Source organism: Phascolarctos cinereus, unplaced genomic scaffold, assembly GCF_003287225.1.
Source record: "Phascolarctos cinereus isolate Bilbo 61053 unplaced genomic scaffold, phaCin_HiC Scaffold_2;HRSCAF=192, whole genome shotgun sequence".
NCBI classification, from domain to species: Eukaryota; Metazoa; Chordata; class Mammalia; order Diprotodontia; family Phascolarctidae; genus Phascolarctos; species Phascolarctos cinereus.
The window spans coordinates 302,771,931-302,796,431 of NW_027555625.1; the positions used below are offsets into that span (position 1 = coordinate 302,771,931).

General features: G+C 37.7%; 1 protein-coding gene across 3 annotated transcripts in view; it reads right to left on the reverse strand.

Annotated features, from left to right (window-relative positions):
- The window catches only part of MORN5 (MORN repeat containing 5), a 54,426-nt gene extending 29,990 nt beyond the window's left edge, over nucleotides 1-24,436 (reverse strand). Inside the window, exons 1-4 of one of the 3 annotated variants that reach the window (XM_020967582.2) lie at nucleotides 24,319-24,436; nucleotides 22,644-22,791; nucleotides 19,763-19,874; nucleotides 15,709-15,840 (exon numbers count right to left, since the gene is read on the reverse strand). In XM_020967582.2, the coding sequence (XP_020823241.1) occupies nucleotides 15,709-15,840; nucleotides 19,763-19,874; nucleotides 22,644-22,791; nucleotides 24,319-24,365 (439 nt within the window). In that variant the 5' untranslated portion in view covers nucleotides 24,366-24,436. The other 2 variants (XM_020967581.1, XM_020967583.1) reach the window with 2 other exon arrangements.
- Nucleotides 24,437-24,501: the final 65 nt, after the last annotated feature.

Consider the following 24,501-nt stretch of genomic DNA (forward strand, 5'->3'; position numbering starts at 1 on the left):
TGAAGAAAAATGGGAAAAGGCAACAATATTAAGACTTGATGATCATTTTTTTCCTGCAAAAGTTTAACAGATGTATAACAGGTGCCACGACGAAGAGGTTAAAAAAAAACACATAAACTGCTAAATCAGCAAACACTTGACCTTCTTGCAAAATGGAAAGAGATGGAGGCCAAGGATAATATTGATTTAGAATAACAGGAAAACATGTTCATCAAAAGTATTTGCCAGGGGCGGAGCCAAGATGGCGGAGTGAAAGCAGTGACTTGCTTGAGCTGTCCCCCAAACCCCTCCAAATACCCATAAAAAATGGCTCTAAACAAATTCTGAAGCAGCAGAACCCACAAAAAGACAGAGTGAAACAAATTTCCAGCCCAAGACAAGGTGGATGATTGATCAGAAAGGTGTGTCGCGCCGGGCTGGGAGCCCAGCGCAGCACGGCGTGGGTGCACAGGCTGCAGCGTGGGCCCGCAGGCTGCAGCAAACCTGGAGCAGGCCTCAGAGGACTGAATCTCGGGCAGCTGTGGAGGTTTCCAGACTCCTCAATCCACAAATGCCAAAGACAACTTAGAAGGTCAGTGGGAAAAGTCTGTTTCTGTCGGTGCCTGAGAAAGGAAGGCGGGGTTTCAGCTCCATTCCCCAAGAGTGTGGCCCTGTGGGGGGAGGGGGCAGCTGCTTCCCGAGCTTCCGGCCCACAGACTGAGGGGGAATCCAGTGGCTGATCAGAGAGGTATTGCAGGGATCTCTTTGCCAGTGCTGAGGCAGGAATCTCTTCCTTTGCCCATGTTTGGATCTGGGCAGCGGTGCTGGGGTGAGGAGGAGTGCTGGCTTGGTGGAGCTTTTAGTGATTGGGGAGAGAAGCCCCTCCTCACAGTTACAGGACAGAAAGGAGTACTTGTAGTCGCAGGCCAGGAAAGGAGTAAACACCTTGCCCCTTATCATACCACCTTGGAAGAACTGAAAATTTACAGGTCCCTACAAGTATCTCTGAAAACAGCTGTACAAACCCCCGAAGCTTGGGACAGTACATTCTCCACATTGGAAGCAGATTCGTACCTTAACAAAGAGTTTAAAACTCAAGTAATTGGCTGGGATCATGAGCAAGCAGCACAAAAAGAGTCAGACTATATTATCTTACTTTGGTGAAAAAGAAGACCAAAATATACAACCAGAAGAAGACAACAAAGTCAAAGCCCCTACATCCAAAGCCTCCAAGAAAAATATGAATTGGTCCCAGGCCATGGAAGAGCTCAAAAACGATTTTGAGAAGCAAGTTAGAGAAGTAGAGGAAAAACTGAGAGTGATGCTAAAGGAGACCCAAAATACTGAAGAAAATAACACCTTAAAAAATAGCCTAACCCAAATGGCAAAAGAGGTCCAAAAAGCCAATGAGGAGAAAAATGCCCTAAAAAGCAAAATTGGCCAGATGGAAAAGGAAGTCCAAAAGCTTACTGAAGAAAATACTTCCTTAAAAATTAGAATAGAGCAATTGGAAGATAGTGACTTTATGAGAAATCACGACACAGTAGAACAAATCCAAAAGAATGAAAAATTAGAAAACAATGTGAAATATTGCACTGGAAAAACAACTGACCTGGAAAATAGGTCCAGGAGAGAGAATTTAAAAATTATTGGACTATCTGAAAGCCATGATCAAAAAAAAGCCTAGACATCATCTTTCAAGAAATTATCAAGGAAAACTGCCCTGATATAGTAGAACCAGAGGGCAAAATAGAAATGAAAGAATCCACAGATCTCCTCCTGAAAGAGATCCCCAAAGGAAAACTCCTAGGAATATTGTAGCCAAATTCCAGAGTTCCCAGGTCAAGGAGAAAATATTACAAGCTGCCAGAAGGAAACAGTTCAAGTACTGTGGGAACACAATCAGGATAACACAAGATTTAGCAGCTTCTACATTAAAGGACCGCAGGGCATGGAATATAATATTCCAGAGGGCAAAGGAGATAGGATTACAACCAAGAATCACCTACCCAGCAAAACTGAGTATAATCCTTCAGGGGAAAAAATGGTCATTCAGTGAAATAGAGGACTTTCAAGCATTCTGATGAAAAGACCAGAGCTGAATAGAAAATTTGACTTTCAAATACAGGACTCAGTGGAACATGAAGAGGTAAACAGGAAAGAGAAATCATAAGAGACTTATTAAGATTGAACTGTTTACATTCCTGCATGGAAAGATGATATTTATAACTCATGAGACCTTTGTCAGTATCAGGGTAGTTGGAGGAAAAAAATTATATGTATGTATATGTAGATAGATAGATAGAGGGCACAGGGTGAGTTGAAGATTAAGGGGTCATATCTGGAGAATAAAATGAAGGGATGAGAGAGGATTATATTTGGAGAAGAAGAAAGGGAGAGGTAGAATGGGGTAAATTATCTCACAAAAAAAAACAGAAAAGTCTCTTACAGTGGAAGGGGAAACAGGGGAAGGTGAGAGGGAATGAGTGAATCTTATTCTCATAGGATTTGGCTTAAGGAGGGAATAACATACACATTCAATTGGGTATGGAAATCTGTCTTACCCTACAGGAAAATAGGGGGGAAAGGGGACAAGGAGGGCAGATTGGGAAAGGGGTTAATCAGAAGTAAATACTTCTGAGGAGAGACAGGGTCAAAAGAAAGAATAGAATAAATGGGAGGGCAGGATAGGATTAAGGGAAATAGAGTTAGTTTTTCACAACATGTCTACTATGGATGTGTTTTGCATAACTGCACATGTACAACTTATATTGAGTTGCTTGCCTTTTCAATGAGGGTGGGTGGGGAGGGAGGAAGAGAGAAAATTTGAAACCTAAAGTTTTAAAAACATATGTTTAAAAAAAATGTTTTCACATGCTACTGGGAAATAAATATAAGAAATGGGGTACAGAAGTCTATCCTGCCCTACAGGAAAATAGAAGGGGAAGGGGATAAGAGAAGGGGAGAGAGATAGAAGAGAGGACAGAGTAGGGGAAGGGATATTCAGAATGCATGACATCTTGGGGTGGGGGAGGGGTGAGATGGGGTGAAAATTTGGAACTCAAAAACTTGTGGAAGGGAATGTTGAAAACTAAAAATAAATAGATTTATATTTAAAAAAAAAGTATTTGCCACTGTGATAGAGACTTATTAAACAAAGCACAAATAGAAGAGGAATTCCCTATAGATGCTGAGGTAAATCAGGTGTTCCTATTTGTGTATGTCATTGTGCTGATTGCATTAAACCCTAGAACATTATAGAGCCTCCTCAATGAGATCCATGGATACTCAGAAGACTAGTCTAACCATCCATACAAGAAAATCTAAATGAATGGAAAATGCCATTTGCCTACATAGGTTCCCAAAGTGGTCAATATTATACCTTGGGCAGCACTGGAATGATCCAGGGAGGGTGGCAGTAGTTTGAAATGACGCAAATTTAAAAAAAAAAGTTAAAGGGTTAAAGAAAGTAGATTTCATATCCTGCCCTACAGGAAAATAGAAGAGGAAGGGGATAACAGAAAGCGGGGAGATAGAAGGGAGGGCAGATTAGGGGAAAGGGTACTCAGAATGCATGCTGTCTTGGGGTTGGGGGAGGGACAAGATGGGGAGAAAATCTGGAACTTAAAATCTCGTGGATGTGAATGTTGGAAACTAAAAACAAATACACGAATCTTTAAAAAAAATTAAATTTAAATTTTTTTAAAAAAGCAGATTTCCTGGGGGGTGCTGAGTAATTTTTTCTTTTCTGAAAAGGAGGCGGTAGGCCAAATAAGTTTGGGAGCCTCTGGGTCCTAGACTATGCAGACAGGTGGTTCATATGTCTGATACAGGCATTACAGATGAACACTAACTTGGACTCATAATTAAATAAGAGGAAGTGATTAGGCTGTATTACATTTGAGAAACTGTGCACTATTTTTAAAGATAACAAGTGGCTAAGTCCAGCTGCTTTGTGGCACAAAGTCCTATCTTTAAGAAAAATGTTCTCCCAGTGATGCTTCACAGTTGCAAATATGGGCAGATCACACTATCTGAGGAATCAATGTTGGGGTGATCAAAGAATAATGAAAAGATGAATGATGGGTAAAAGTAAGCTGCAACATATTTCCATACAAAAGTGGCATAAGGACAGGAGTGTTGTGAAGCTCAAATGAGATAATGGATATAAAGCGCTCTGAAAACTTTAAAGCACTAAACAAATGTTGTTGTTGTTGTTGTTATTATTATTATTTGCCTACAGTTACCAGGCTTCCAACTTTAGTGGTAACTTCATTCCCTGAGCCTTCTACTACATTCTTGCTGAGCTCAAGCAATGTTTATGGTGAAATATAGGGATATGCTGCTAAATGTTTAATAACTGGGCTCTCAGGAAAAAGTTATGCACACACGCTTTTAAATCTGCATTAGTAACATTTTCTTAAATCTAAACAATCAAAAGAACAACAAATCAAGCACTGATTTGTAGCAACTGCCAATTTTTGAAGAATGAATGCTCACAATGAAAATTTAACAATGGGCTCTCCCAAACTAATTAGAATTGGCTCCAACCCACTCCCTTATAAGGGATATCATCAAGAAAATGTTCCATATGATCATATGAAAGGAGGTGATCTAGTTACGTGGCAAGAACAAGGAATACACAGCCCAAGTGCTCATTTGGTAAAAACACAGGTACTCTACTAGCCAGCACCACAACAACCATGCATAGAACCACTGGTTACAGCAAATGTAGAAGTTTTGAATGCTGTGGATAAGTTCACTTACCTTGGCAGTGTAATAATGAGGTTGATGCACGCATTGCCAGAGCTAGCTCAGTGTTTGGGAGCCTCTGAATGAAAGTGTGGGACAGAAGAGGTATGAGACTGACTAACAAACTGAAGGTCTACAGAACCATTGTGCTGACCTCATGATTGTATGTCTGTGAAACCAGGACAGTATACCAGCGCCATGCCAGGAAACTGAATCGTTACCATTTGAATTGTCTTAGGAAGATTCTGAAGATCACCTGGCAGGATAAGATACCAGATGATGAGGTCCTTTCTCTAACTAAAGTGCCAAGCATTCAGACTCTATTACAGAGAGCACAACTATGATGGGCTGGACATGTTTGAATGCCAAACTTACGCTTGCCTAAAAAAACTATTTTAAAAGAACTCACACAGGGCAAGCACTCACATGGTGGTCAGAAGAAATAATACAAAGACATTCTCACAGTTTCTCTTAAAAACTCTGGAATTGATTGTGTGACATGGGAGACAGGATGGCCCAGCATGGCATGCCCTTATCAGAGAAGTGCTGTGCTCTATGAGCAAGGCAGAATTGAAGTAGCTCAAAAGAAACATGAGATGCGCAAATTTAGAGAATCCACCCCAAATGTTCACATGGACTATTTGTGCCCCAACTGTGGTGGAGCATTCCAAACTCATACTGGTCTGATCAGCCACAGTCAGATACACTGTAATTTGATGCTAACATATGTCATTTTGGTCCTCTTTGAAAACGAAGGCAGCAACCATAAATAGTTACATAATGTTGTTGTATATATTGTTCTTTTGGTTCTGTTACTTCATTCTGCATCATTTCATATAGGGTTTTTTTTTTGTTTTACTTTTGGCTAGGCAATGGGGTTAAGTGACTTGCCCAGGGTCTCACAGTTAGTAAGTGTTATTTGTCTGAGGCTAGATTTGAACTCAGGTCCTCCTGAATCCAGGGCCAGTGCTCTATCCACTGCGCCACCTAGCTGCCCCTCGTATAGGTTTTACCAGACTTCTCTGAAACCATCTCCTTCATAATTTCTTACCGCATACTAGTATTCTATCACATTCATATTCCACAACTTGTTTAGCTATGCTTCAATTGATGGGTACCGCCTTAGTTTCCAGTTCTTTGCCACCACAAAAAAGGCTATAAATATTTTTGTACATATGTGTGATTTTCCTTGTTCTTTGATATCTTTGCTGTATAGGGCCTTGCAGTGATATCACTGGGTCAAAGAGTAAGTTTAATAATTTCAGGGGCATAGTTTCAAATTGCTTTCTAGAACAGCTAGACAAGTTCATAGCTCCACCAACAGTACATTAATGTACCTGTTTCCACACAGCCCTTCCAACATGTCATTTTTTGGGGTCAACTTTGACAATTTTATAACTATGAGATGGAAGCTTAGAGTTTTTTTTAATTTGCATCTCTCTAATTATTAGTGACTTGGAACATTTTTTCAAAAGGCTATAAATAGCTTAGGTTTCTTCCTCTGAAAACTTCCTGTTCATATTCTGAACCATGTTCCCTCTCCTAGTCTCCAAAATGTTTCAAAGACAACTGACAGTAGCTCAGCAACTACATATTTCAGTTCTTTCAGTATCTGAGGATACAGTTTACCTGGGCCAAATGACCTGAATTCTTCAAGGGTAGCTGGAGGCTGTCTCCTTACCCATTTGGGGTATTGATTTCCCTATTAGCTATATTTGTTCTGTCGTAATCCATCCAAAGATCATCCTCCTTGATACAGAAAACAAAAACAAAGTGAGGATTGAGGAGCTCTTCCATTTGTTATCCCATTTGCCTTGAGCAGTGGTCATATCCTTCTATTGATTTTCCCCCTTTTCCCCACCATAGCTTAAAAAAAAACCCTTCAAAAACAAAATTTAAAAAACCCTTTTGCTGTCCTTAATTTTTGTTGCCAGCCTCAGCTTATTCTGAGCTTTAGCAGCCCTTGACACCATTCTTATATCACCATACTATGCTTTAGTTTTTATTCTGTTACCTTATTTTGCTTCTACCTTCTCTAAGTTTATTTTAGAGCCTTTTTTACAGGTATTTGGAGGGGTTTGGAGGACAGCTCAAGCAAGTCACTGCTTTCACTCTACCATCTTGGCTCCGCCCCTCTAAGTTTCTTTTAAAAATTTAAGTTGATTGGTGAATTAGATATGTAGTCACACATAGTTCTTTGAACAATTGCCCTTTTTCTTCTTCATTGGAATTTTTTTTTTAATGTCTTCAGAATTTTGTTCTTGGGAGTTTTTCATTCTCCTTGGGTTGACTAACCCCACAGCATTCTAGTTCCAAAGATCCACCGTTTGAAATCTGCTCTCCCCAAATCTAGGGTGAACATGTACTTCCTTCCAAATCTCCCATGACTCCTCCTACAGAAATCAGTTTCTCCCTGTTGGGAACAATCAGATTCAGAATACAATTTTGCCTTGTTTGTTCCTCCGTATTTTGAGGAATGAAATTATCATTAAGGTAAGTCAAGAAATTGCTGTTCCACTTTTGGCAGAAAGAGTGAAAACTCCAGTATATGTCTGGATAACTGAAGTCCTCCATCACCACTGTAACATCCCTCTGTGTCAGGGTTGTGATCAATTTCCTGATTTCCTCATCTATTTCCTCTTTCTGTCCATCTATGGACACCTAAAGTAAGATCAGGGTAAGGGTGGCCAAAAGAAACTCCTCCAATTTCATAATATTGTCTACTACTGGGCTTCCATTTAGTAGATCAATAAATGCTGCCTTCACTAATGTCTTATTCTGAGAACTTATCATGAAATGGTGGTGGCCCTGGGTTCCTGAAGGTTATTCTAGTAAAGGGTAAGTTCTGGGCAGGGACTATCAAATTGGTAATGCTTTGAATATAGGCCAAGTGAAAGACTGTATGTCTATTATCTGACAACTAGCCTAGTTAAGTTCAGAAAGAATCATCACCAGGTTGTCTCCTAAATCATGATATTTTTAGCCACAACAACTCATAAAGACCTCTACTAAGTTATAAAAGTACTGCAATATATTTTAGTACAGCCACTGATAATTACAGATCATTGAAGCATTAAACTCAATGTTGTTGACATTGTATTCAAATAAATGAAAGGTTACTATGCAGCTGTTCTCATGCTATACAAAAAAAAAAAACTCAGAGGAAACAGGGTTACACTAAAGATTGAGAAAATTCAGTGGGATCTGAGTCCAGCAGCAGTCTAATGGGACCTCCGACCAGACTCAAGCCAACAAGAGTGTTGCATAGACCCAAATCAAGGTCAGAAACTTGCAGAGTTCAGATGAGAAGGGCAGCGATCAGACTTTGCCCTGGATCAAACCACTTTGGAATACTTAAAGCTTACATATCCACCACCAGTATAGCCCGTATTAGAAAGGGAAGTGGTGTAATAAGGAACCCTGTTTCAGTGAGGGCCAAATGAAGGAAGGAGAACGAAACAAGTTTAAGATAAAGGGAAGTTAATTCACTGTGGCACAGGCATTCCAGTGGGTCCACTGGAAGGGGAGGGCAGATCTGGAGTGGAACTTTGTGAGGTGAGTTTGAGGTGGATAAACATGAAGGAGTGGTGAGTTAAAGATGGGAAACATAGTTTGTACGTAGGCCACCAGTGATTCAGAATCACTGGGATGGGGTAAATACAAGAGGATGAGAGTATGTTAAGCACTGAACAGTAAGTACAGGTACAATATAAATAGCTGAAATTTGTTGAGGGAAGCCCAAGACTATATTGTTTGACCTTCTCCCTTGAGGTTCAACCTCATGATAGATGGTGATAACAGACCCATGAGATCCCAAAAGGCACAAGAAGATAAAGAAGTTTGGTCAGACGTAGGGGTTCCTTATTTATCCTAGAGAAGACTCTGGTGAGGGGCATAAAGGGGGTAGAGAGAACCTGTATTCAACTTTCTAACAATTAGAGCTTTCCATAAAATGGGTCACCTTAGGAAGTAATTAATTCTCCATTACTGGAAGTCACTAAGACTGGATTATTGAGGGTGTTTATGCTCTAGGTATGGGTTGGACTGAGATACCGTCCACATCTAAGATTCTATGAAATACTAACCATCCTTCATGGCTAACCCTTTCTATCAGATTTTCCTCAACTACATTCCTCACTGAACTCATTCAATACTTACTATTTAAGTCAGGAAGCAGAATGGACTTTACCCTCTACTTTGTAACCATCAATCTAAGACAAAGAATTTTATAGAACTCTAGAATGATCAAGTTGGAATGGACCTTAGAATATAGAATGCTTGGGCTAGAAGGGCATTAGAACATAAAATGTAGAGCTGGGAGAACCTTATGACTTAAAATGTTAGAGCTGGAAAGTACTTTAGAATATAGAATGTTAGAACATTGAATATAGAATGTTAGTTATACCCACATATAATTCCTAACTACCAGAAAGTGAAGGGTAATTTCTTCACAGGCCAAAATGAAATCAAGATGGAACAGAGGAATTTTGGTTTAGAAGGAAAGGTTAATTAGAGACAGTTTATCTGCTCTTCGCCCACCTTGTTGACTCATGTAAATTAGAGGTGTTCAGACTATGTGACACACTCAAGTCATATTTGCTTTCTAAATTGCAGTATTTGAGTGTACCCATTCACTCTGGGATCATTTCAATAATCAAACTTATGACCTGGTTTGATCATGTTGTTTATTCAGGTGCCCGCTCTTGGGAATAGCCAGCAGTCCATAGAAATATGCTTCTCTCTGCTCCACAAATGTATTGTTTACAAAATGGGTTTATGAGTGCAGGGCAAGAAAGAAACCTTAGGGAAAATACAAGGTGGTTAAGAATCAAGCAATTCTATTTTAGGTTAGACTGAAGTCCAGATGAGTTCCTGGTATAGATAAAGTGAATCAAGTTTAATGACTAGGTAGCAAAGAACAAAGACCCGCATTTAGTGGTTTGCAAGACCCTTACATTTCTATATGTCCTGTAATATTGCAACCAAAATATCCCTTGGCTATTTCTATCCTAGATCATTGAACCATAGAGATTAAAGGAAAATTGGAACATAGAATGTAAAAGCATCAGAGCATTACAGCATAAAATGTTAGCACTTGAAGAAACTAACAGAGTCACTCTACCTTTCTAGCCTTTCTCCCCTTCATGCCATGCACTCATTGTGCCAACTGTACTGGATTATTCTGTCCTTGAACATCCCTAATGCCTTACTGTTTCCATTCCTTTGCTTATATTGTTTTTTGTGCCTCTATTATTATCTCTTTCTCTGCCAATTGAATTCTTATCTATCCCTTAAAGCCCAACTCAAATATCAATTCCTTCATAAAGCCTTCTCTGAACCACCTCTCCTCTCACAACTCTCCTGGACCTCACAAAATACTTTGTTTTGTACTTCTACACTAAAGTTTTCATGTGATAGCATGCATTACAGTTTTATTTGCATTTTTTTGCTACTAACTTTCATGAGTGTAGGGATGTCTTACCTAAATTTTGTTTAACCCCCAAGTAATGTGCATATTAAGTATAGGTTCTTAGTAAATGATGACTGACTGACTGAATGAATGAATAGAATTTATGAGCCATAAGAAACCTCAGAACATACAACAATAGAGTATTATTGGGAACTATATTCTAGAGTCTACCAATTTGAGATGCTAACACAATGTGTTCCACATGGAAATAGAAAGAGTACTAAAGAAAACAAAGATGGGAAAAGTAACTATACCAGACCAAATGAACACATAGAGGTCTGTTCTGGAGGTTATGCAGGTTTAGAATATTGTGGGATTGACTCTTGATATCTGACAGATATCAAGCAACTGGAAAAAAACTAGAAATATTACTAATGTCTTTAAAAAAGTAATAAAAAGGATATAAATAACAAATGATTCTTTGGAGACCAGCCATGATGGTGGTGTTGTGAATCTTCTGCTTCTCTGACCACTATAATTCAGCTCCCAGAGGTAGAGGCTGCAGCTCTATTCTACTCCTGGGACTCGGATGGCAGGTAAACAAAGCCTCAGCATTGTTTTTCCAAACCCAAATCCCTGAGGAGAGGGGATCTGATACTCTAACTCCCAGATGGGAAGTAGGGCCTCTCAGTGACCACTCAAATGCTAATTCCCAGAGGAGGGGATCTGATACTTGACTTACAGGCAAGGATCAGCAATTCAGGATGGTCATTCCAGTCCCCCAGAGTGGATCTGAGACTTAGATCTCAGGTGTACCTCTCTATTCAGGAGAGAGGATTTCAGACTATGGTGAAGAACAGGTTGTCAGTGCTACTACTTTGACTCCAGCAGCAAATGGCATAGCATCTAAATACTTAAAGGAAAAAGTAAATTATTTATAGGCATAATTAGACAGTAAAACTATAATACTGGAGGATTTTAGTATACTCCTTTCAGAACTAAACAAATCTAACCAAAAATAAACAAGAAAGAAGATAAAGGCTTGAATAGAATTTTAGAAAAGTTAGATATGACAGAGCTCTGGCAATGAATAGAAAGGAACCATACATATATTTTTAGCTGTCATAGGGCTTTTATTAGGTCATAAAAACCTCACAAATAAATGCAGAAAAAGAGTAATATTAAACACATCATTTATGTGTTTATACAATGCAATAAAATAAATGAATAAATAAATATTTGCAATATTTATCTGTAAACAAATGGAATAAAATTTTAAAAGTATATTTAATAATGGTCCAACAAAAAAAAAAAGTTAACTGGAGACTAAATATTTAACTTAATTCTAAAGAACTGATGAGTCAAAGAGAAAATCACAGAAACAATAGCTAATTTCATTAAAGATAATGACAACAATGATACAACATACCAACATTTTTAGGATGCAGCCAAAGCTATTCTGAGGCAAAGATTTATAACACTAAAGACTTTATTCAACAAAAGAAATAAAAGATCAATGAATTGGACATGCAACTAAAAAAGCCAGAAAACCAAGAAATTTTTAAAAACCCAAAGTGAATACCAAAATAAAGATATCATAAAGTTATGAAATAAAAAAAAAACTAACAAATAAAAATTAAGACCAGTTTTTAAATAAAAACACAAACTACTAGCTAATTTGAGAGGAAAACCAAGTTATCAGTATCAAAAATGAAAAAGAATGACAAATGAGGAAGAAATAAAGTATATCATTAGAAACTGATTTTGCCCAATTATATACTAATAAAACTTATAACTTGAATAGTTCTATGAAACATTCAAAGAACATTAATTTCTATATTATGCAAATTGTTTACAAAAATAGCAGTAGAAGGGAACCTACTAAATTCCTTTATGACACAAATATGGTCTTGACTGCTAAACTCAGGAGATTTAAGACAGAGAATGAAAATTACCGACATTATCTCTAATGAACATTGATTTAAAAAATTTAAACAAAATATTAGCAAAGAGGCTGCAGCAACATATCATAATGACTACATATTTTGATTAGGTTGGAATTATACTAGTAATGCAGAGTCAGCTTAATATTAGAGGAACCATAAATATAAATAACTATATTAATAACAAGACCTACAAAAATAATATAATTATATCAATAGATGAAGAAAATACTTTCAAGAGAATACAACACTAATTTCTGTTCAAAACACCAGAAAATGTAGAAATAAGTGTACTTTTCTTTATCATGGTAAATAGTATATATCTAAAACCAAGAACCAACATTAATAGGTAATGGGGATAAATGAGTCATTTCTAATATGATCAGAGGTTAAGCAAGGACATCTATCCATTGTCACCACTTCTATTTGATATGGTACTAGAAATGCTAACTGTAGCAATAGAATAAAGGGAAAGAAATTGAGGAAACAAGAACAGACAAAAAAAAATCACTTTTTGAAGATAATATGATGGTATATTTAGAGAACCCTAGAGAGTCAACTCAAAATTAATTAAAATAATAACTTCAGCAGAGTTGCTGGATGTAAAATAAATCCATGCAAATCATTAGCATTTCTGTATATTACCAATAAATCCAGGAGCAAGAGATAGAAGAGAAATTCCATTTAAAAAAGTGAAGAGTGTGAAAAATACTTGGGAATCTATCTACCAAAATATGCACAAGAACTATATGAATAAAATTACAAAATACTGTTTTAAGAAATGCATGCCTAAATAATTGGGAAAATATTAATTTTTCATAGGCAGGCCAAGTCAATATGATAAAAAATGATAATACTATCTAAATTAATTTACTTATTTAGTACCATACCAATCAAACTATAAAAGGAATACTTATGTAGAACTAGAAAAAAATAACAAAATTCATCCAGAGAGACAAAAGTCACTAATGTCACAGGAAATAAGATCATTAAATAATAAAAAAAAAAAAGTGGGAAGGAAGTAGAAAGGAAGGACCTGAGTAGTATCATATATCAAAGTGTACTACAAAGCAGAAATCACCCAAACAATTTGGTACCAGTTAAAAAACAGAAAGGATCAGGGGAACAGATTAGGTATGTGACATGTAGAAGCAAACACAATAGCTTAGACATAGTAGTATAAGAAGTAGTGTAAGAATTTAACAAAAACTGCTGGGAACACTGAACATCAGCATGCTAGCAATTAACTTTAGATCAACAACTCACATCACATGCCAAGACATTTGCCAAATTAATATAAAATGCTACACCATAAATAAATTAGAGGAACAAGGAAGAAATTACCTTTCAGATTTATGGATAGGGGAAGAGTCCATGATCAAACAAGGGACAGAGAGGATCACATAAGAAAAAATGTACAAGTTGGTTATATAACACTAGATTATTTTTTTTTTGCACAAACAAATCCAATGCAGTTAAGACTAGAAGAGAAAGAGTAAAATGGGAAAAATCTTTGTGGCAAGGAAAATAATTTATACTGCAATACCAATAATTTTTGAAAGACTTAACTCTAATCAATGCAATGAGCAACCATTATTCCAGAGGACAAATGACGAAAAATACTACCCACCTAATGAGAAAAAAGGATGGATTAAACAGCAGCTTGGTATTGTTTGACTATGCTCATTTGTTACAAGAGTTTTGTATTTCTTTTCTTTTTTTTCTTATAGTGTATGCATGTGGGGGGGGGGAGACAGAAAAAGATTGATGCTTGATAATTAAAAATCGATAAAATAACTAATGATTCACATCAATCTTTTCATCTTTACAAAACCTTTATGATAATAAGTTATGTATTATCAAGGGTATTCTTGATGAAAATGTAAAACAACAATTTAAAAATATAAACCAAACAGTACATACACAACAAGCAGTCTTTTATAAATAATATTCAACAACAGAATACATCTTGACAGTTATACAACTGTCTTAAAAATGTAGAGAATATAAAATCGCACTATAAATATTATTTGTTGGCTATAAAAAGCACTGTATTATCCCCAACCTTAGAGGCTCTCTATCAATAAGATTTCTCACATGCTTATATGAATATCATAAGACTGATGAAACAACAGATAAACTGATGATCTTGATTACTAATATCAAGAAGGCACAAAACAAGTAGATGTATGCTCACTGTAGGTATCACTATCCTAAAGGATGTCCAGGAATGAAGGAAGGAAACAAGGACTTATTAAGCACCTACTATGTTCCAGACACTGTGCTAAGCTTTTTATAAATTCTATCTCATTTGATCCTCACACTAACCCTGTGAAGAAGGTGCTATTATTATCTCTGTCATACAGTTGAGAAAACTGAGGCAGGCAGAGACTAAGTGACTTGCCCAGGAGTCACAAAGCTAGTAAGTGTCAAAGGTTGGAGTTAGATATTCCTGACTCCAAGCCCAGCCATCTATATGCACCACCAAACTGCCTCTGTCCAGCACAGACTACAAATAGAAGAGATTCCCTGTGGCTTATGAGGTCCTCCAGATAGTTTTACTTGTAGATTACATTATGTTGCTTTTATCAAACCATAAAACATTTCTGAGACTCCTAAATGACTTTTAAAGTCATTCAAAAGAATTTGGTTTGATTAGATAAAGACTATGATCTAGATTATGCAATGCAGTAGTATGAACAGATCATGGAGCTATTCTATTGGTATCTATATCTTTGCAACAGACAATGAGCTGAACACAAAATTGAATAGGAATAAGAAAACAGATCGACTAGATTTTAGTTGGAAAATTCCACTGTGCTTTCAATTACCCCAAGCTTCTCCCTGAAACAAAATCCCTACTTTTTAATATCAGTATTCTCTTGATGAAGCTATATAGCAATGAATCATAGAAAGAGTAGATTCTCTAAGAAATCTAATTCAATGAAATGTAACAAATATTTATGAAGAGGCTACTATGGGGAGAGCAAGGCATTTATGGTTCCAATGATACAAAGACAGTCCTTGCCCTTACAGAACATACATTCTTCTAGTAGGGACACAAGATACACAAAAGTAAATAAATATAAAATAGTATAAACTAATGTGCAGAGAAAAACAGGGCTGCTACATAGAGAGACCAGAAAGGGCCTCACCCAGCAAGTTTCTGACTTGTGCCTTGGAGTAAGGGTGAAGAAGAACAAAAGGCAGCTCATGGTCTGCACCCACAGCCACACATAGTCAGGCGATCTGAAGGAAGGCCGTCGGCAATGTGAATGCCCCACCAAATGGAGGGGGTGTGAGCCGTATCATGGAGGGAGTGATCACATTGATAAGATCATAGATCTATTTCAATATTAAAGAACAAGAACACTCTATAACTTTAACATTCTAATAAATGTTTGTTGAATTGATGGCCATATTTTTGGAATTAGTAGAATTTTTTTTAAGAACATATTCTTTTTCCTACATGCAGTTGTGCCATATAGGTTGCGTAGATATTGGACGAGTGAGCTGGTATAGCTGTGACTTAGGCAGTCATTTTTTTTTTTGCCTGCAATGACCTTCCTATCCTTTGCCACAAACATGTATTTATGGATAGATGGGAAAAAGAAATGAACACACCTGCATTTCTCAGGAACCGCTTTTTGTAGTCTCTGATCACCCTCACTTTTGGGTCATAGAACCCATCTCCACAGTCGTAACAACCATCAGGAATTTTTCGAGGTGGATCTATGTTGGTGAGCTGAGAAATACCTGAAAAGGACACAACAAGATTAATTCACTGTTAACAACTGAATCACATGGCCAGATTTATAGCACATAATGCATCTGTTATATGGTCCCTTCGGTCCTAGTATCTATTTTCTCCTTTTCCCCCCTAAGCTTTAGTACTCTGTGTTATAATTTCCTTCCAACTACAACATTCCACGTTCTAAGGTCTCGTTTGGTTCAGATATTCTATTACTCTTATAAGATATCAAGAGGAAGTAGCTCAAGAGGAGGAAACATAATGGTTGTAGAGGACAGTGCAAAGTCATTGAGGTTGAGGCTAGAAGAATAATTCATTATTTATTCAACTGAAACGCCAAAGGTACCAATGGTCTCTTAATTGTCAAATCTAATGCCCTTTTACAAATCTGTACTGCATTTGACACTGTGGACCACCATCTCCTCAACACTTATTTCTTTCTAGGCTTTCACGACACTGCTTTCTCTTGGTTCTCCTCTTAGCTCTCTCAGTCTTCTTTTCTGGTTCTCTATCCATGTCATGTTCACTAACTATTGCTCTCTCCTTAACTCTATCCCAGTCTTTCTTCTCTTTTCGCTATACAGTGCCTTACTAGATAATCTCATCAACTCCCATGGTTAAATTATCATCTCTATGCAGATGATTCCCAGTCCTATTTAACTAGTCTCTCTCCAAAGTTTCAGTCCTACACCAACTGCCTTAGAAATCTTGAATAGGAGGGTCCATAGGCATCTCAAAATCAATACATCTAAAACAGATCTCATTAGCTTTCCCCTTCAAATCCTTTGTCCTTCTGAACTTCCTGATTACTGTAGAGGGCACCTCCATCCTCCCAGTTATCCAGGATTGCTACCTCAGTGTCATCCTCAACTCTTCTCATTCATTGACCATATAGGAATCTCTTGCCAAATATTGTCATTTGTCTGTCACAACATCTCTCATTTATGCCCTCTTCTCTCCTTTCCCACAGACACTACTCTCTTCTGTTTGGCATTTAAAGTTTTTCATAATCTGGCCCCTTCCTACCTTTATAGTCTTCTTACATTTTTTTTTGCCTTCACACACTCTGTGATCTAACTATATGGGCCTACTTGCGATTGTCACACACAACACTTCCTCTCCCGTCTTTTTGTCTTTATACTGGTTGTCCCCCATATCTGGAATGCTCTCCCTACTTACCTCCACCTCTTGTTTCCCTGGCTTTCTAGATTTGACACAATGCTGCAGGAAGCCTTTCTAAGTCTCTCCAGCTGGTGTTTTTCCTATCTTTCTAATCCACTCTGCATCTCAATGGAACAAGATGCCTCTCTGGCAGGACAAACTCAACACCTCTAATCATCACATCACACAAGCCTTGGGATTTCACTGCTCTCAGACTGGAGGGATGGAGAGCGCCAATACTTTCCTTTATAGAGGGCAGGACTTGGACTTCACTTGGCATCTGCTGCTTTGCCTGGTTTCAACTCTAAAGAAACCAGAACACCCTTCCTCCCCACCCCCACACCCGTTTCAGCTTCCTTTGTGTGTTATCTTTCCCCATTCAATTATACACTTCTTAAGGGTAAGAACTATACCCAAAGACCCCAGCTTCTGGGATAAGAAATCACTATTTGACAAAAATTGCTGGGAAAACTGGAAAAGAGTATGGCAGAAACAAGCCTTAGGCCAAAATCTCACACCATATACCAAAATAAAGTCAAAATGGGTTCATATTTTAGATATAAAGGCCGATACTATAAGCAAACTGGGAGAGCAAGGAATAGTTTACCTGTCAGATTTATGAAGAACAGAAGAATTAATGACCAAATAGGAGATAGACAACATTATGAAATGCAAAATGGATCATTTTGATTACATTAAATTGAAAAGTTTTTGCACAAACAAAGCCAGTGCAACAAAGATTAGGAGAGAAGTAGAAAATGGGGAAAGAATTTTTACAACCAGTGTCTCTGATAAGGGCCTCATTTCTAAAATATATAGAGAATTAAGCCAAATTTATAAGAATATAAGTCATTTCCCAATTGATAAATGGTCAAAGAATATGAACAGGCAGTTCTCAGATGAAGAAATTAAAGCCATTTATAGTCATATGAAAAATGCTGTACATCACTATTGAATAGAGAAATGCAAATCAAAACAACTCTGAGGTACCACATCACACCTATCAGATTGGCCAACATGACAAAACAGGAAAATGATAAATGTTGGAGAAGATGTGGGAAAATTGGAACACTAATGCACTGTTGGTGGAGCTGTGAAATGATCCAACGATTTTGGAGAGCAATTTGGAACTATGCCCAAAGGGCTATAAAAATGTGCATACCCTTTGACCCAGCAATAGAACTTCTAGGGCTGTATCTGAAAGAGATTATAAAAATGGGAAAGGGACCCATACGTACAATAGTATTTATAGCAGCCCTTTTTGTGGTAGCAAAGAATTGGAAATTGAGGGGATGCCCATCAATTGGGGAATGGCTGAACAAGTTGTGGCATATGAATGTAATGGCATACTATTGTGCTATAAGAAATGATGAACTGGCAGACTTCAGAAAAACCTGTAAAGACTCATATGGACTGATGCTGAGTGAAGTGAGCAGAATCATGAAAATGTTGTACACAATAATAGCCATATTGTGCTATGACTAATATTGATAAACTTAACCCTTCTCAGCAATACAAGGATCTAAGACATCTCCAAAGGCCTCATGATGGAAAAAGCTATCCACATCCAAAGAAACAACTATGGAGTTTGAATGCAGATTGAAGCATACTATTTGCTATTTTTTTTTCTTCTGCTCTGTTTTGTTCCCTCTTTCTTCTGGTTCTTCCTATTGGTTCTAATTCTTCCTTACAACATCACTAATGTGAAAATATGTTTAATAGGAATGTATATGTATAGCCTATATCAGATTGCGCTGTCTTGGAGAGGGAGGGGGAGAAAAATTTAAAACTCAAAAGCTTATGGAAGTGATTGTTGATAAATAAAAATTAATTGATAAAAATTTAAAAAACTATCTTTTTGTATCCACAGAGCTTAAATTGTGGGTATATAGTAGGTACTTAATCAATGCTTATTGAATTGGATTGAATTCCTAAGGTGACAATCTTTTGTGCATATAGTTTATATATACCTAGTTTCCATGTTGTCCTTCCGTTCTGGGAAGGGTCTATTTTTGCCTTCATTTGTATCCTCGATAGGGAACATAAAGCTTGATACATAATGAGTGCTTAATAAATGCTTTTTGACTTACTTACTAGATCTATCTGTAACCTCAAACAAGTCTCTTTACCTCTTTGGGCCTCAGTGTACTTATTTATAAAATCATGAATACAGTTATCCCTTCCACAACATGGGGGTTAGGGGCGTAGCACCGCCCCCCTCAAACCCAGCAATATGGAAAATCCCTATAAAACTTTTTGGCCCTCCTTTTGTACCAGAGAAGAAGTCTGAATTTTTTCTTTTTCTTTTATGGGTGCTTATCATACTGTCGTAAAATTTGGGTTAAGTATTTGGTCATAGGCTCTGTGTTGTCTGCTGGACTTTGTGTGGTCATCTGAGATTTCCACAAAACTCCCCAAAAAACTCCCATTTAATTTCTTAAGACGATCCGTGATATATCAAAACCACAATGGGGAAAAGTTGCGATGTGAAGGAATAGTTGTACATTTATACTACCTAATTCTCATAGTCGTTATTAAGATGGTGCTGTGTTAACCTCAAGATACTATAGAAATGGGAATAATTATCATATTGGAAAGATTTTCCTGTCAAGACTATCATAAACATTGCTTACACCGTTGATGCTCTGTTATTATCTTCCACTCTTTAGCTTTACCTCAACAAACTTAAAAACAAACCTATTGTCTTCCCCCAACCCCTACCCTCACTCAGTTTCAAGATTATAAAAAGGAAAATAATTTTTGTACCTGCAGGCTTCAGGCCTTCACAGATTTCAGTGTAAAATCTTCTGTCATAGCCATCACAGTAATGCCATTTATTTTCCTTGTATTTTAGGCCATCAGCAAAGGTGTATTTCCCCTGAAAGACAAGTCATATGCCTGTCTAATGAATCTGAGACCTGAGGAGTAAGTATTCACCTTTGGGGTCTTGAAAAGGATAGCCTCAAAGGAGGAAGGGCAGGGTCACTGATGAGGAGGGCCAGTCTGCAGTTGGAGAAGCATGTGCATAAAGATGACTTCCAAACCTACACTCTTTCCCATGCTCTAGAATTACATCTCAAAGTACATACTAGAAACCTCCACCTTGATGCCCTGCCTACACTTCAAATTCATCATACCTCTATCTGAATTCAACATCTTCGCCCCTACAACTTCTTTGACTTCTAACTTTTCTATTTCTACGATACCACCACTTTTTCAGTTACCTATGTTAAAACCAGTAATTTTTAAACCTTTCTTTCTCTCTTCCCCATATCCATAGCCACATAGTCACTAAGTTCTATTGATTCTATATCCACAATGTCTTTTACATCAATCTGCCCTTTCCATTTCCACTATTCCCATCCTTCTTCAGACTCTCATTACTTCTTGTCTGTTCTATTTGAATATCCTTCTTACTCATTTGTCTTCTGCCAGTCTCTTGCTTCCTCTATATACTACTGCCAGATTTATCTTCCTAAAGTATAGATCTTATCATGCCACTCCCCTTCAAAGCCTACCTCTCCCTACAGAATTCACAGAATAATAGGAGTCATTCAGTTCAAAATCCTTAGCCTCATTCTTCACAATGTATCTCCAAACTACTTTTCCAGACATCTAATACACCAACTTTGATTGAATACTTAATGTTCCCTGTACAGACTGTCCCATTCTTTCTTGCCTCCATATCTTCATTCAGGCTGCTCTCAAGACAAGGTAACCCTCATTTTCTAATTTGCCTGTTGAAAATCTATATATTTTTCCAGGCTAATCATAAATGCTACCTCCTTTAGGAAGCCTTGTCTTTCCCTTCTGAATGCCTACATTACTATTTGTCCTTCTCAATGGAATTTATCACATTTTGCCTTGCATTAGCAATTTGTATCCATATCTTATTGCCCCCATTGGCCTGTACACTCTTTAAAGGGAGAGCTCAGAAGTTATTCCTCTTTGAACCTCTGCTCCTCACCCCCTTCTCCCACCAACTCACCAGTGCCAAGCACGAGGCTTTGCTCACCATTTGTTGGTTGTTGAATGATAATTATTGTCTAACTTTTAGCTTCATTTAAATTATTTATACAAAGATATACTTAAATGTAATCAAAGATATATTCCAGAGTTTATTGAAAGGAGGGAGAATTCTCAAGTATACATAATAAAGACTTAAAGGGAAGATTTAGGGGACTCCAAGCATAGGAGTATATCCTCTCAATCAAAAAACTCTTTTGTGGTGCCCGTTACATTTATCATTTCAGTAGGTTCACTTGTGTCTTAGAGCATTGGATTTGCAGTAAGGGACCTCAGTTTGAATCTTGGTTCTACCACTTACTAGCTATGTGACCTTGTGCAAGGTTATAGGATTATAGAATTTAGAGGTAGAAGGGACCTTGGCTGTCATCTAGTTCAATACCTTCATTGTTTTGATAAGGAAATTGAGAACTAGAGAGTTCAAATAATTTGTCTGAGGTCATATAGGCTGCATAGTATAGTAGAAAGAACACTGGATTTAATATTAAGCGACTTCAAATCTCAGCTCAGCTATTTACTACTTGTGTGACCTTGGGGAGGTCACATAACCTCTCTGATCATCAATTTCCTCATCTGTATCTACTAGATGAAAGCTCTGATACTTAGTGTTTGAAGCTGAGAAAGGGGATACAAAGATGTGTAGGACATGACCCTGCCCTTAGGAATTTCGATCTAGTGAAGAAGACAAAAATTTAAAAACAAATCGCTATAACATAAGACAGTGTGTGATAAGTGCCCCTGAGAGCACCAGAGTGTTGTGAACATTCAGAGAAGGGAGGACTCAAATCTGCTTGGTAAGATTAAGAAAGGGAAGACTTCCTGGAGGTGATGGCATTCAGGATGGGCCTAAAAAGATGGAGAGGTTTTCAAGAAACAGAAATTCAAGGAGGAAGGGTAAAGGAATGGGTGATCTTTTAGCTCTCTTCCTTGTATAAATCCTAAGTAACAGAATCAGGATTCACAACCAGGTCTTCTGACATTCTCCATAAGCCTAATTTTCCTCCTTTGCAAAATGAGGTAGTTAGGTGATTCAATAGATAAAGCACTGGGTCTAAAGTCAGGAAGACCTGAGTTCAAATTTGACTTAAGATGCTCACTAGATGTGTGATCTTGGGCAAGTGACTTAAGCTCTGTCTGTTTCAATTTTCTCAGCTGTAAAATGGGGATGACAGTTACCTATCCACAGGGTTGTTAAGAGAATAGGAGATAATATTTGTAAAGTGCCTATCACATAGTAAGTGCCACATAAATGCTAGTTATTGTTAGTAAAATAGGGACAAAAATCTTTGCATTTCCCATCTTGAAAGGTGATTATTAGGAAAACACTTTGTAAACATTAAAGCACTGTAAATATGAGCTATTATTTTTCATTATTTTTGTATCTCCTGAAGTTGGTCCTTTATATGCACAGAAGTTATATGTACCCTTTGAATATAATTATTTAATAAATGCTTATTGGCTGAATTAATGGGCATTGAATAAATCTTTGTTGAATAAATCTTTGTTGAATGAGTTAATGATTAAACTGTGTACAGCAGAGAAAGACAAGGCTTTCTATTCAAGGGCCTCTGTTCTGGAAAGCACTAGATCGCTGTTGTGTCTCCTGGAAGAAGCTGAGTACCTTTATGATTCTTCCCTTTTCCCATGTGGCATCATATTGGCTCCCATTAGGAAAATACAAGGTTCCTTTGCCGTGAAACATTCCATCTTTCATTTCCCCTTGATATTTTGTTTCCGTTGGGAGAATGTACGAGGCCTGGCCCTCCATCCTGTTTTAAGAAAACACACAGAATTTCACGGAACATTATTTACAATAAGAAAAAAATTGGAAACAAAATGTATGGGGAACTGGAAACTGGGGAATGGCTACACGTACTATAGTACATCAACGTAATGGAATTTTACTGTGCTACAAGGAATGACAAATATAAAGAATTTAATGAAACACAAGGAGTCTTACATGAAGTGATAGAGTCAACAAAGCAGAATCAAAAGGACAATATATATATTACAACTACATAAATGAATACAACTTCAAACAACATCAAAACTCAGATGAAGAATAATGGACGTTGAAATTAACTTGTAAGGCATACACTCATTCTTTTAATAAACAGAAAACTACTAAAATGTAAGGTTGCATGTAATCACCACTATAATCACTCATTTATGTTGTTTTACTTGTTTGGGGGAGATTTTAATATTGTAAAATTCAATTGCAAGTATTTTGGGGCTTTAAATTGTATAATATGGCAAAACAAAATTTATCAATGAAAATTAAAAAAAAAATTCATTGAGTTCTAGAAATGTTACCACTGGAAGGAAATTTAGAACCAAGAATGTTAGAGATGCAAATCTGAGATCATAAAACATTCAACTATGGAATGTGGAAAGTTAGGAGATGGAAAGGGTGTTAGAATATAAAATATTAGAATGTATATTGTTATGCCTGAAATAGGTCATAGAACATAGAATTTTAGTGCTAAATAGGACCTTTAAACATAGAACATTAAAACGCAGAACACAAAAAGAGTATGTTAGAAATTAGAACCAGACTGTTACCGGGATAAGACTTGGAATATAGAACATTAGAGCAGCCTTAGAGATAGACATCACCTAACTTTTTTCATTTAACAGATGAGAACTGAGGTCCAGGGAGGAAAAAGTGATTTGGTGCAAGTCACACAGCTAGACAGAAGCAGAGCTTGGAAAATTGAGGGTCATTCCAATTCACCAGGGTGCCTTTCCATATCATGTGAATTTTTTGTTGTTGTTGTTCATAACCTCAAAAATTGGAAGGATGGGAAGGCAGTTTTTAGTCATGCTGTACCAACGTAGGTAGAGACTAGTGTCACAACACAATGTCTCCATTTTCTCAACTTCAAAATGCAGAGTTGGTCCTTTCAGCTCTGACCGTCTATGATGAATCTGGCCGGGGTTGTGGGGAGAGTGTGTTTCTGGGGAGATGTGGGATTAAGAAGTTTGACAGGCTTGGAGGAGATGTGTTAGGACATGACAGAGGGTGGGCAGGGGAAGGGAGCGCCAATTAAGTCACGACATACTATGTAGAGAGGGAGGCGCTGTCGCGATAAGGCAGGCTAGTGGATGCGCACTTAGGTTTCACTAGGCCCGTTGGTCGGGTTGGCCTCAAGACACTGCAGCGGGACTTCTTGTTGCTATCAGGGAGGAAGGCACAGCAAGGCTGGGGCTGGGAGGAACTGTCCTTTGATTCTTCTCCTTCCGCTTCCATCTTCTTGCCGGGCTACTGCCGTGTGTTTACAACGTTCTTTCCTTACCTTCCATGAACAAATCCACCAAAGTACTTGCTGCCGGTGTACTGCATTGCGTCCGCTCCCTTCACATCCAGGCCCAGCCACTGTGTACAGGGCCCTCACCATAGCAACCAGTCTTGCGCATGCCCCGTCGCCCCCCAGGCGCCAGCCTTCCATTGCGCTTGCGTACAGCCCCGGGTAACGGGC